The sequence below is a fragment of the Mauremys reevesii genome, linkage group 2 (genome assembly GCF_016161935.1).
Source record: "Mauremys reevesii isolate NIE-2019 linkage group 2, ASM1616193v1, whole genome shotgun sequence".
Taxonomy (NCBI): domain Eukaryota; kingdom Metazoa; phylum Chordata; order Testudines; family Geoemydidae; genus Mauremys; species Mauremys reevesii.
The window spans coordinates 167,438,434-167,451,040 of NC_052624.1; the positions used below are offsets into that span (position 1 = coordinate 167,438,434).

The 12,607-nt window shown below is 41.3% G+C and overlaps 1 protein-coding gene across 4 annotated transcripts in view; it reads left to right on the plus strand.

The window, feature by feature from the left end:
- ZCCHC2 (zinc finger CCHC-type containing 2) overlaps positions 1 to 12,607 on the plus strand; it is an 81,086-nt gene that overhangs the window by 25,505 nt on the left and 42,974 nt on the right. For 3 of the 4 annotated variants that reach the window (XM_039523257.1, XM_039523254.1, XM_039523255.1), the window contains exons 4-6: positions 1,712 to 1,783; positions 8,681 to 8,793; positions 10,717 to 10,811. In XM_039523257.1, coding sequence (XP_039379191.1) covers positions 1,712 to 1,783; positions 8,681 to 8,793; positions 10,717 to 10,811 — 280 coding nt within the window. The remainder of the gene's footprint in view (positions 1 to 1,711; positions 1,784 to 8,680; positions 8,794 to 10,716; positions 10,812 to 12,607) is intronic. The other variant, XM_039523256.1, reaches the window with a different exon arrangement.

Genomic DNA, 12,607 nt, shown 5'->3' on the forward strand with positions numbered 1-12,607 from the left:
TTAACGACTGGGAGGCATGCTCCCATCTGCAGCATAGACATACCCTTTAGACAACCATCTCCAGCCATTGCATAATCATTTCATTAGTGACATAAACATGAGTAACTCAAAGGTGTTTCAGAGAGCCAGTCTGCAGGTTGTCATGATAGCAGTCTGGAAATCCCACATGAAGTAGGAAGGGAGCAGAGACTTGCTGGAAAGCATTTAAGTGAATTCTCCAGCTCCACTCCCTTTGTACTCTTAGGGTGGAGAATAGCTCCTTCTCCAGCACATCTGGGAACCCAAACAACTAGATCTTGGCTATTCAACTTTTTCCTTTTGCTCCAAACCACTTGAAGGGTCTGCCTTGTAAGTTCTTCTCTACCCTTCAATAAATATGAGGTTCTAGAAACTGTCATCCTCCACAATCATAGCAGCTTACAAGGCTTTCCAGGATCTGGATTGAAAATGGTAGTGGTTAGATCCACTCAGCTATTGCTAAATACTCTTATTTTGAGCTATCAGCTCCACTTCCTGGTATATAGGATCTTCTGAAGTTAGGTCTGAAGCTAGAAAACAGAGCCATTTAGCAGAGGAGGGGAAAATAATTTACTCTTCACTTAAAAAGTAATTATATGGAGGCTTTATTTTGCTGTTCACATATTGGCTAGTGCAGCAAAGCATGGAGAAGCACTGATACAGTGTATAAACACATACCAGAATATGGAATCTACTCCATAACTTCATAACATTTTTTGATGCAAACTTTTGCAATACTTATTGCATTCTACATCCATCTCTTGTATGACTTTTTAAACATTAAAACTCCTTAACTTTGAGAGAGCTAAATATATCATTTTACAGTTAGAGTAACTGAACAGAGGTTTTGACTTACCCAAGTAGGAATAGTGGAACTAAATTTTGTATGCCTCACTTGGAATCCTCTTCTCTAAAGAAACTGTGGTTTACTGGGCTTGTGTCTGGTACTGGGGGCCAGTGATTACTGAGCACTAATACTGCTGCTTCTAGTAATTTAGTTGTATAGCCTCAGATGCATAATTTAGGCCCAAATTTTCAAGTGTGTGCTAATCTTGTGTGTCCAGCTTGATTTCTCTCTCTTCCCCCAATTCCCCCCCCCCCCCCCCAATCACACTCTCGCATTCTGGAGATGATTGATTTATTGGTGCTTGTTCCTCCCAACATGCTGTAAAACTCTATGGCCCACCTGTGCCGCAGCAACTGGTTTTCTGCATATAAAAAGGGGGGCCAGGGTTAGGGGGTAGTAAGAAGGGCAATTGCATGGGGCCCCTATGCCACAGGGCCCCGCAAAGCTAAGTTGCTTTGGCTTCAGCCCCAGGTCATGGAGCTCAGGGCCCTGGGCTTCAGCTCGATGCAGTGGGGCTTTGACTTTTTGCCCTGGGCACCAGTGAGTCTAACACTGGCCCTGCTTGGAGAACTCCCTGAAACCTGTTTGGAGCCCCACAGGGGACCCCAGACCCCTGGTTGAGAACCACTATTTTAGAGGATATCCAAAGTTTAGTAGTCTCCTTTTGAAAGTGTGGCCCTTACTATCTATATTTTGCCAAAATGGATATTAATACTTAATTGCAGTAGTTATTTGTATACCATCTTGAAATGGACAGTGCTGTAGATGTACTAAACATATTTAGTATAATGCAAGGAAAGAAACATGATGTAACTTTCCTTTTCTTCTCCTCTCCCTTCCTATCAGGTAACCTGGTCTGATCTTTCCGTAACATGTGTAACAAAAACACATCAGGAGCTGCAGGAGTTCCTACTAAAAGTATGTATTCAAGTGTAAGCAACCTACAAGCAGAGTACTGTACATCACACTACAATTTCATGGGATGGGGCACTAGTAGACGATGATTTTGGCTCTTGAGCTTCAATGACAGAAGCTTGAGAATATTACCAGACTCTTGGCTTTCAGGAAAGCACTGATTGAATGAATACCAATGTATGTTAACCATTCCATTTAAAGGAATGTATATTGTATGGTGATTTCTTTCCAAAGTATGTTTACCATCCTTCTGCTCAAGCAGGACTAGAAGGTATGGTTCTTATCAAGAACCAAAGGATAAGATTCCTTGGTTGGCAGGAGACGGTAGTTTGAGATGGGAGACAACCCTTCCTACCCTTTTGGTTCTAATTGAGCTATTATAAAGCTGTAAGGCTGGCTTTCTTTATGCTCCCAGGGGAGCTTGGAGCTAACACTGGACATGGTCTACATGGATGCTAACAAACATGTTAGTACTGCTCTAGGAAAATAACTTAATTACTGGTGCAAAGCCAAGAATACCAAACTTCTTACAATTTTCTACTTGGTGTTGTAGAGACAAATGCAATCCACTTCCCTGAGGAGCTCACAAAATGTGAGCAAACTAGCAGATATTTATGCTGTATGTCCATTGTGCCCTGTAAAATGGGTTAAAACAGTACTATCATCCTAGCTACTGTGGTCTTCCATCCATTCCTCAGTGGCTATTCTTGGGTTGTGCCTACCCTGGGGAATCTTCCTTTACCTCTCCCAATGATTCAGAGCGTTAATGAGAGCTTGGCTCGAATAGCTTCTGGTGTTACTGTTACCCTGTTAACTAGAACTGTGGCACATGTAACTTTATACAGAGAGCATCTCGATGGACCCCAGTGCATATGAATTATCAGTGTTTGGAGCTCCGCTACTCTAAAAGGGGAATAACAGTTAAGTTCCTATTGGAAAACCCTTCTTGCTCAGCATACAATTCCAGACTTTTTTGAATGTTATACACTTTTTTCATTTGGGAGACTTCTAGATCTGTAAGAGCTTGTGTACATTACCCGCGGGATCGACACACAGTGATCGATCCAGCGGGGGTTGATTTTATCATGTCTAATCTAGACACGATAAATTTACTGCTGAGCACTCCTGTCAACTCTGGTAATCCACTGGAGCAGAGGCGCAGATGGAGTCGATGGGTGAGCTTCAGCCATCGACTCACCACAGTATGTTGACTTCATCTACTTGAATTGCATAGCTGAAGTTACGTAACTTAGCTCTCCCCCTCCCCCCACTCCCAGTGTAGACCATGCCTAAGAGACCTTCCTCAGCTTTTTAGTAATCTCTCGAGTGCTAAGAAGCCTGTTCATGTCTGCTTCCAGGTGCAGAGCTAAGCCTAGAGATTTAGCTATTAAGAATCCAGCGGGTATGGATTTAGTTGAAGTATGTGTGACCCTAATCTAGACTGGTTGCACAATGTGGTACAAATGATTGGCCAGCACCATAATGGTAAAATACTGTCTCTAACAAATAGAGAGGGATCCACACCAAGTGACTCTGCAAAGAGGCAGTGGGTCTCGGAGAGTAGTGAGGCACAGGATAGCTGTAATGATATTACACTACCTAATAGGGATGATCAACATCCTGGTAGACTAACTCAGACAGAATCTGTGGTACCAGTATGATCCCTGAAAGTCAGTTGCAGCATGGATATTTTTCTGGTGGGTATACATCTGTCTGATGTTATAACAAGACACGATACCAATGTCAGAGGTTCTGTTCTAGGCCAGATGAAGATGTTAGTCACTTCAGATGCTTTTCTGCCAAATTGGGGAACAGATCTCTATTGCCTCCCTCTTCTATCCCTTTGTTATCAAGCATGTGGAATAAAGTCTGGCAAGAAAGGGCACTGCTTTTAGTGGTTTCCATTGTTCTATTGGTGCAACTTCCAATAACAGTGTGACTGTACAGTTTTACTGGTAAGTAACTTTCATATACACATACTCATGCTGCTGCTTTTGTATTTGATACCTTTTTTGATGAGTTATCTTGCCCCTAGAGCAGTTCAGAGACGGATGAGTGATTACGGTCATGGAAAAATCCTTGTATGAAGGATTCCCAGTCTTCTTTATGTTAGAAAAACAAATAGGGGGGATATGATAAAAGTGTATAAAACCTACAGTAGAACCTCAGGGTTACAGACCCAGAAATACAAACTGACCAGTCAGCCACACACCTCATTTGGAACCAGAAGTATGCAATCAGGCAGCAGAGACCAAAAAAAAAGCAAATACTGTACAGCCCAGTGTTAAATGTAAATTACTAAAAAGGGAAAGATTTAAAAAAAAAAATGGACAAGATAAGGAAACTTTCTGTGCTTGTTTCATTTAAATTAAAATCCTTATAAGCATCCTTTTTCTTCTGCATAGTAGTTTCAAAGCTGTATTAAGTCAATGTTAAATTTTGAAAACAACCATAACGTTTTGTTCAGAGTTATGAACAACTTCCATTCCTGAGGTGTTCATAACTCTGAGGTTCTATTGTATACTATAGAGTAGGTAGATAGAGAGCTTCTGTTCTACCCTCATAGTGCAAGAATAATTGGACATTCAGTGAAACTAATTAAAGGAATTAGACTCACAGGATGTTGCTGAGGCCAAGACATAATTCACAGAGGGATTCAACATTTGTATGGCTAACACAAACAGTTTGTTAAATTCTGAAAGGGATAACTGGATAAGCATGTGGTCTGGTAGGTAGTCATTCTCCAAGTAGTAGGTACAGTGAAACCCCACTATAATGCGATAATTGGGGTCCACAAAATTCCATCACGATAAATGCAGGATCACTTTATAGTGGGGTTATGAAAATTTACCATTTCAAGCTGGTCAGTTTGTCTTGTTTTAAAAAAAAATAAAAAAATATCCCGGCATGTTTTAAACACGAGTAGTATTTAATTACATGTACATGAAAGAAACATGTGAAATCGACAATACTAATCATTGCGCAGAGTGCAAAGTCAATGTGGTTGCATGACTCCATAATTTTAAATTTCATCTCTTCTTAAAGCTATCTAGTGTGGTCTGCTTATTTGCCGTGGACTGTTGGCTTCTAGCAAAGTCAAAAATACTTCTGAGTTGGAGGATTTTGACGCTGTCCATGTCTTGAGTTTCCAGCCACCTCAAACTGGCTTCTAGGTGCTTTACTGCCTCAGATGCTTTTGGTGGGGGAGTTGAGGTGCTGCCGTCATCATCGTCATTAGTGCCACTGGTTTCGGGCTCTGGTGGTGCAGCTTTATTCTTCCTGCTGACCTTTGCAACAATTTCATCGTCTGAGATGTGTTCATATGGGGCAGATGTCATCTGCTGAAAACCAGCTGAGGATATCATGACGACTGTGCTCATATTCTCTGAGTGCTTCTTTGGCTAAACATATGTTGTCTTCAGTGAATCTTGTAAATTCAGGCTCGTCGTTACCATTGTGTGTAGATGACGGAAAAGCTGGATCAAGACCCTTTATCCAGCATCGTTCAATGCAACGTGCAGAGATAGCAGCATCCCAGGCTTTCCCACTGAGGTGACAGACTTCTTTCAAGTTGAGTGACGCCAGTGATGTGTCGATGGAGGAGTTGTTATCCGCTACCATCTGCTTGATCATTTCACGACTATAGTTTTGCCTTGGTCCAGTGGCTGGATTTCTGACAGTGTTCTCCGGGAGATAAGAGACATTAATCTTGCCGTCACGACTGACAAGATTTTACACTGGGGGGGTGGGCAGGGCAATTATCCAGCAGGAGAGCTTTTTCCTCCTGCTTGAGTTTTCGCAAATGACCCAGAACGGCTGGCACGAAAGTTTTATGGAAGCAGTCTTTAAATATGGAGCTATTCATCCATGCATTCTTGCTGTTGGTGTATTCGAAGGGAAGGGCCTTCATATTAACATGATGAAAACATCTGGGAGACCTCGCTTTTCCGATCATCAGAGGTCTGACTTTGTGGCTGCTAGACTTGTTGATGCAAAACAAGAGTGACTCGGTCCTTCCTCTGCTTAAAGCCTTTTCATTTGTGACTATCAGTCCTGGTTGTGAGGGTGCAATCGGGTAACATTTTAAAGCCTAAACCAGTCTCGTGGGACTTGTAAACTTGATCGGCTGTGTAGCAACCTTCCTCCAGAAACTTTTTAATCTCAATTGGGTAGGAATCGGCAGCCTCTTTATCAGCTGAGCGGATTTCCCCAGACACAAGAACTTGGCTTATAGTATGCCTTTAGAGTGGTCTGTCCCGCCAGCCATTGCTCTCCTTAAATTTTGGATTCTTTTCCATTGATAAGGCGATCAAATTTCTCTGCTTGATCTTTCAGAATAGTGCCAGAAATGGGAACTCCTTCTGAGTGAGCCTGGACAAACCATTGGTACAAGGCTGAATCTAGGCTTTTGTCATTAGCAAACTTGACCTTTTAATGCTGTAAACCAGTTTCCTCTTCAAGAATGCAGGGTAGGTTACCGAGCTTTTCTTCTTTTTTCCACCCTTGAAGAGTGGACTCGCTAATTCCTAGATCTCTAGCAAGCTGAGTTAGTTGTTTGTCCTTCTTTAGTTGATCCAGGGCGTACAATTTTCTCTTGGGCAGAAAACTACTTGCATTTGTGAACTGGCGTATCCATAACTGTAAAATATTTTTTTAAAATAGGAAATTAATAACAAGTTCATAGGCAAACACCATACACACGTACAACCCGAGAACTAAGTGCAATGGGCCTGCAATGGCCACGAGTCACTTTATCCTATAAAACCGGAAGAATGCAGTTTATTTATAAATGTCATTTAAAAAAAAATATTCTGGCAAAACGCGGACAGTATTACGGCCTTAAAGGGGAGCCAACTTATGATTGCATTGTATCCGAATTCGTGTTATCATGGGGCACGTTATTGCAAGGGTTGACTGTATTAGATGAGACCTTAGTGAGGACAGTCTGTATCTACCTGCTGCAGGGTTTCTTGCATCTAGGTTTGGCTTCTCTCAGATAGGACATTGGAATAAGTAGATCATGGATTTAATGCTCTTTCCTGTGTTACCTAGACTAATAGTCTTCAACACTCACTTTCAAAGTTTCTTGAGAAACTCATTTAAAAGGTTCTAGACTGTTCAGTCGCTGAAGTCTAGAAGAAAATGTTCACTCCATCAGTTAGGCAGTTCAAGAGGGAATTTTGCTCAAACGACAAGCCAAGATGAGCCATTTCAAGTTTTCCACTCTTCAAGGTAACAGAAAAAGAAGCTCTGCTTCCAAAGGGAAATGAAGCTGTGCCAAGGCTGCATCTGCAATCTCCATCTCAAACTGCTACATGATTCCCTCACTTCAGTGGCCCAAGAAAGCATAATGGGGAAATTTCATCATTTTGCTTATCTATGCACCTCTACAATGTCTGGTAGGGGAATCTTATTAATTCCATAGGGCTACTCTGTGGAATAGAAATACCCTATTTAGGACAGATTAATTCAGTCCCCTTCATTACAACAAACCCTATAAAGCAAAGGACTATTCGGGTCATTCTAATACTTCCATTTCATCTTGGAAAGATCTCATTAACTGAATCTCCATGAGAACTTGCAGTATATTCAAATCTGTACGTCCCCACATGTGTCATGATGATTGACTTAGGTATGTTTTGGAAATTTTACTAAGTCCTCTTTCATCCAAATTCCCTTTTTACATAATGGTTTCAAAGCAGGCACTTCAAGAATTTAGGTCTTGACCAGTTAAACTGTCATTTAAGGTGGCATCCCTGGATACATGAACACCTATCAAGATTTTTGTGCTGTGGATCTCTGCAAGCCTTCCCCAGTTTGTAGATTTCCATTCTGGTCTAAGACATTCCTACTTTCAACACTTGATTTGAGTTTAAAGTTCGTATTTTCTGTGGTCAAAATCTCCTTTCTCGTTACCACTAATTTAGCACCAAGTCTCTGATGTCCGTATCTTAAAAACCAAACACCTATAGAACACAAGCTGTTATGAAAGCACCTAGTCCTAGAGATGAAGACGGGCACTCTACTCACACTTGACTTAGGAATATTATATTTCATGAGTTTTCATGTTTCCTCTGCTTCCACTAGCTGCTGTGGTCTAGTCCATGAGACCAATGCCCACTTCATGAAGTGGAGAGTTTAAAAAAAAAAAAAAAACTCCTGAAATTTGCCACTTTTTTCTATGCCTTCGTTACTCTTTGTGTGGGATGTTAATTTGCAGGTTTTTATTTAGAAATTCTGATTGTCAAGTTTTGTAAGTTGCTACCTAGCAGTTGCGCACATTGCATTAAATATGAGGTACCGATAGTTCTTCATGCAGTGCAAGGAATTCTTAACTCCTGGCCAGTGAATAACATGCAGTTCCCAGCTAGCACTCTGACTTCAATCTCTTCAAATATGCTGAAGGATGCTGCTGACAGACAACTGCTTCTTTGTAAACGGTATAACCTAGTGATCATAACTGTCACTAGATGTTAAAAGGTTCAGTATTGCTATTCAGTTAAATTTTGGAAATTGACATTGGATTGCTAGCATTTCTCAAATAAAAATTCAATAACTATCTTTTTTTCTTAGACTTTTTTTATTAGAATCTCATCTCATGCTTTCATATTACAGCACATCATTTCGAAGCTTTAGTGTAAAGAATATTAACAAATTTTTGTTTCCAACTAAATTGGAACATCTAAGTGGCCTCGGATACTTTAATATTCACAGTTCTCTAACAAATTGTTTTGCTGTTAACCGGGGCGCACACTTCTAGAGCAATGAGATTTGTTTTAAAAGTAGCAAATCCAAGCTCAGTGCTGCTAAGTACATGCAATTATACTTCTTATAAAGCGTACTGTTGTCAAGTCTTTGAATATGAAAGTGCATAACTCATATTTGGAATCCTTTCACCAGCTTCCAAAGGAACTGTCTTCTGAAGCGTTTGACAAGACCATTTTACGAGCACTAAATCAGGGTTTCCAGAAGAAGGAAGAACGGCGGCACCCAGATCTAGAGCCAATAATAAGGTAACCAGCTGAGCAGACAAATTATTTTCTTTGAAAAAAACCACCTAAGTTAAGTGAGCTGTCAGCAGCATGGCATTCTGTGATAAGACTTCCTCAGGCTCTGGGCTTCTTCAGAAAAGTAATATAAGATATGAGTCGCATGTGGAAACCTATTGTATCTTATTCTGTCCAGTTTCTCTTAATTTCCTTTTTTGTTTTTTTTTCTCTCCCCCCCCTCCCCTTAACTTTGAAGAAAAGAAAATAGATTCCTCTTTTTCAGGTCAAATGAGCATTTCCTTCCCTCAACCAGTGTTCAGTCATTTTTTTCCCCATTGAACCTATTTTCTATATGCTTTCTTCCCTCCCTCTTTTGTGAATATGTACTGCAGAATGAAACTTTATTTCAAAATCTCCAGTGGCTACCAGACTCAATCCATTGACTTTAGTGGGAATTGGGCTCATGGAGCAGAGCATTTACAGGCAAAATGGACTTGCAGTGGCTAAGTGAAACAGCAACTGTTTTATCTTTGAGAGCCTGGTATTCAACTGAGACACTCTTAGGAAGATACTCTTAATAATTAGCTGCTCTACTCAAGAAAATGCTTGTCTTGAGATAACATTATATGGTAGCGTTATATCCAGGGATCAGATCTCCATTGTATTAGGAGCTGTACAAACACTATAGGAAGACAGTGCCCCAAAGGGCTAATAGTTTCATGTAAGATAGGAGGCAATGAGTGACAAACAAGATGTCTTGAAAGAGAATGGATAAGGGTAGTATCATGTGAAGATGGAATTAAATAGCCTAGCTATATGTAGAATTTGATAGTCCCAAATAATCCAAATCCAAATTGATTTTAATAGAGATTCCAAGACACACACTCTAAAATAGAGTTCAGATTGGAGTATACATATCTTTAAGGCTAATAGCATGACACGGAGGCTGTAATGCAGGATTATGAAAGAATTACAAAGCCAGGAAATTCTGTTAAGGTTACACTTAAAAGAAATCCAAACATATTATGGTATGGAAATGTAGTTAAGATACCCACGTTAACTGTCCTGTGGTGCCATGCATTAACCATATAATTATGGCATTGTGGTTTTTGTGGTTCCAGGTTAGATTAAACTGACTTTTTTTTTCCCCCTCGTGGTGTCACTGCAGGACAGAGTTAAATTTTTGTTTGTTTTAAATGCAACACAACTTGACGTTTTTCAGCAATGGAAAGCATAGATTTCTGGAAAATGGAACTGGGTAATACTCTTCAGCAAGCAAAAACTGGAACTTGGGCTGGATTTTCAAAGTACTTGATGTTAGCCTAAGCCTTCTCTTACTTGAAGGCTCATGGGTTTCATTGCTGACTCAGTGGGAGCAGATTTAAATAAACACAGAGTGCTTTTGAAAATCCAGTCCTTTTTCATGTTTACCTCCAAGAATATTCAGACTACTACTCTGACTTATTTCCATAGACAAATTTAAATCTACACGTAAAAGAATAAACTGACTGGATTTGGTAGCACCTTGTGCTCAGTTTCAAAAAAATTTAAGATGCTGGAGCACTAATTCCATGGTCTGGTAGCCCCAAGTCTTGCTTATGAATGTTACAGTCAGTTTAAAAAGTTCAAGCTAGTCTGAAACCAAAAATGTGGAATTTAAAAAAAAAAAAAAAAATCTATATGAATGGATGTTTTTAGATGAACATTGAGACTTCTTTACAAGTCATGGTTGGTTTTGCTTTTAACTATTCCTTTGCAAGGTCTGTACTCTAACAATACTGTACTAGCTCAAAGACAAAGATGGATTTTTTTATATTGTCTATACCAAATTAAGTGTTAATGAAAACTAAACTTTGTTTCATGGTTAATTTAGGATGATTTTAAATGACTTATGGCTTTACGTTAAAAACCAATGTCTTAAAGTAACTGAAAACTCTTTTATTTCAGGCAGCTATTTTCAAATATGTCACAGGCTTTTCTGCAGAGTCAGAGAGTGTACAATTTCTTCCAGTCAATTTCATCAGAATCTTTGCACACTCACAGTAAGAAATTTCTAAATATTCTTTTGTATAATACGAAGAAGCTGTAAGACTTTTTTTCTTCCTGCCCCCAAGTTACTTTATCCCTTTTATGAACTTTGTATCCATTGCAGAAGTGGCTATTCACTGGCCCCCCTCTCCAGAATACAAATCTAGAATGAGACTGAAGATACTGTAGAATGTTTTGTTTTCTTTGAGTTTCTAGCAAAGGGGCAGGTAAACTTTTTTTGGCCTGAGGGCCACATCAGGTTTCCAGAATTGTATGGAGGGCTGATTAGAGGAGGCTGTGCCTCCCCAAACAGCCAGGCGTGGCCCAGCCCTGCCCCCTATCCAACCCTCCTGTTCCCCGGACCCTACACCCCTGATTCCCCCCACCACCACCACATCCAACCCCTGCTCTCCTTCCTGACTGTCCCCCTGGGACCCTGCCCCCATTCGACCCCCCCCTTCTCCCTGACTGCTCCCCCTGCACCCATTCAACCCTCGTTCCATGCCCTCTGACTGCCCCGACCACTATTCACACCCCTGACCACCACCCTGACCTCCCATGCCCTCTACCCAACCCCCACTGCTCCCTGCCCCCTTACCATTCTGCCTGGAGCATCAGTGGCTGGTGGCACTACAGCTGCGCCACCAAGAGCACCAGGACAGGCAGCCGTTTCACCTGCTGGAGCCAGCCACACCACTGCACAGCACAGAGCACTGGGTCAGGCTGCGGCTCTGCAAGAGCCCCGCCACCCAGAGCATTGCGCCAGCAGTGCAGTGAGCTGCAGGCAAGGGGGAACAGCGGGGGAGGGGCTGGGGACTAGCCTCCCAGGCCAGGACCTCAGGGGCCAGGCAGGGGGTCCCACGGGCCGGATGTATCCTGAGGGCTGTAGTTTGCCCACCTCTGTTCTAGCAGACTGGCAACACTTAGTGTGTGCAGCAATTTGAGGCTTCCTGATTTTGGGTACTCCATAGAATCTCACTTATTTATGGCCTGGTTTCACCTCAATCAAGAGGACCACTGGAGGTATACAAAATTGAATCAGACTTTTTTCTTTGGATCATATCAGTCAATGGTTGATCCTGCTTTTTGGGAGGGAAATCTTTTTTCCTCCCATGCTATTATGCAAACCAGTGCATAGTGTGCAGGCTTTTTGCCCGTGCAGACCTTTCCATATATTTGTAGAGATTGAGTAAAGGACTGCAAGGCACAAAGGGAAAATATTAACTTATTGTGAATTATTAATTTTTACATTTATAATCTTTACTACCCCCCCAAAGCCTTCTGTATCATGTTTATAGCCCTGTAAAGTGAATGACAAACACCTTCATAGACTTGGAACAAAATATTTATGGATTCAACTGGGCTGACTTCAGATCAGCTTCAGTTTCTTATCTCTATTCCTCATGTTTTGCTAGATACCTCAATGCTGGATGCTTCAGTGCTTAAAGTAGGATTTGCACCGTGTAAATGTTGGGGCAAATTGATCTCCAAAAGATATTGAATCTTGTCCAGAGTCTCTTTTTGGCTCTCACCCCTGACAAACGTATTTTGCAGTAGCTTTCCCTGGTGGGAAATCTGTTATGCAGCATAAGTTGGTCATGCAGCCTTCACTTTGTCCCCTGGTGCAAATGCATTAGGGTACAGCCTAATAATATGATCATGCCTTTTTCCAAAGGACACCCTGCTGCATTCAGTGCACAGGGTGGACCATGTTTGCGTGGTGGTGGTGGTTGGGGGTCTAGACTACTGCCTCAGTTGTTGCAGAAGTTTGAAGTTAAGTTGCAAATGAGGCAGGATACCCCAGGAAGCA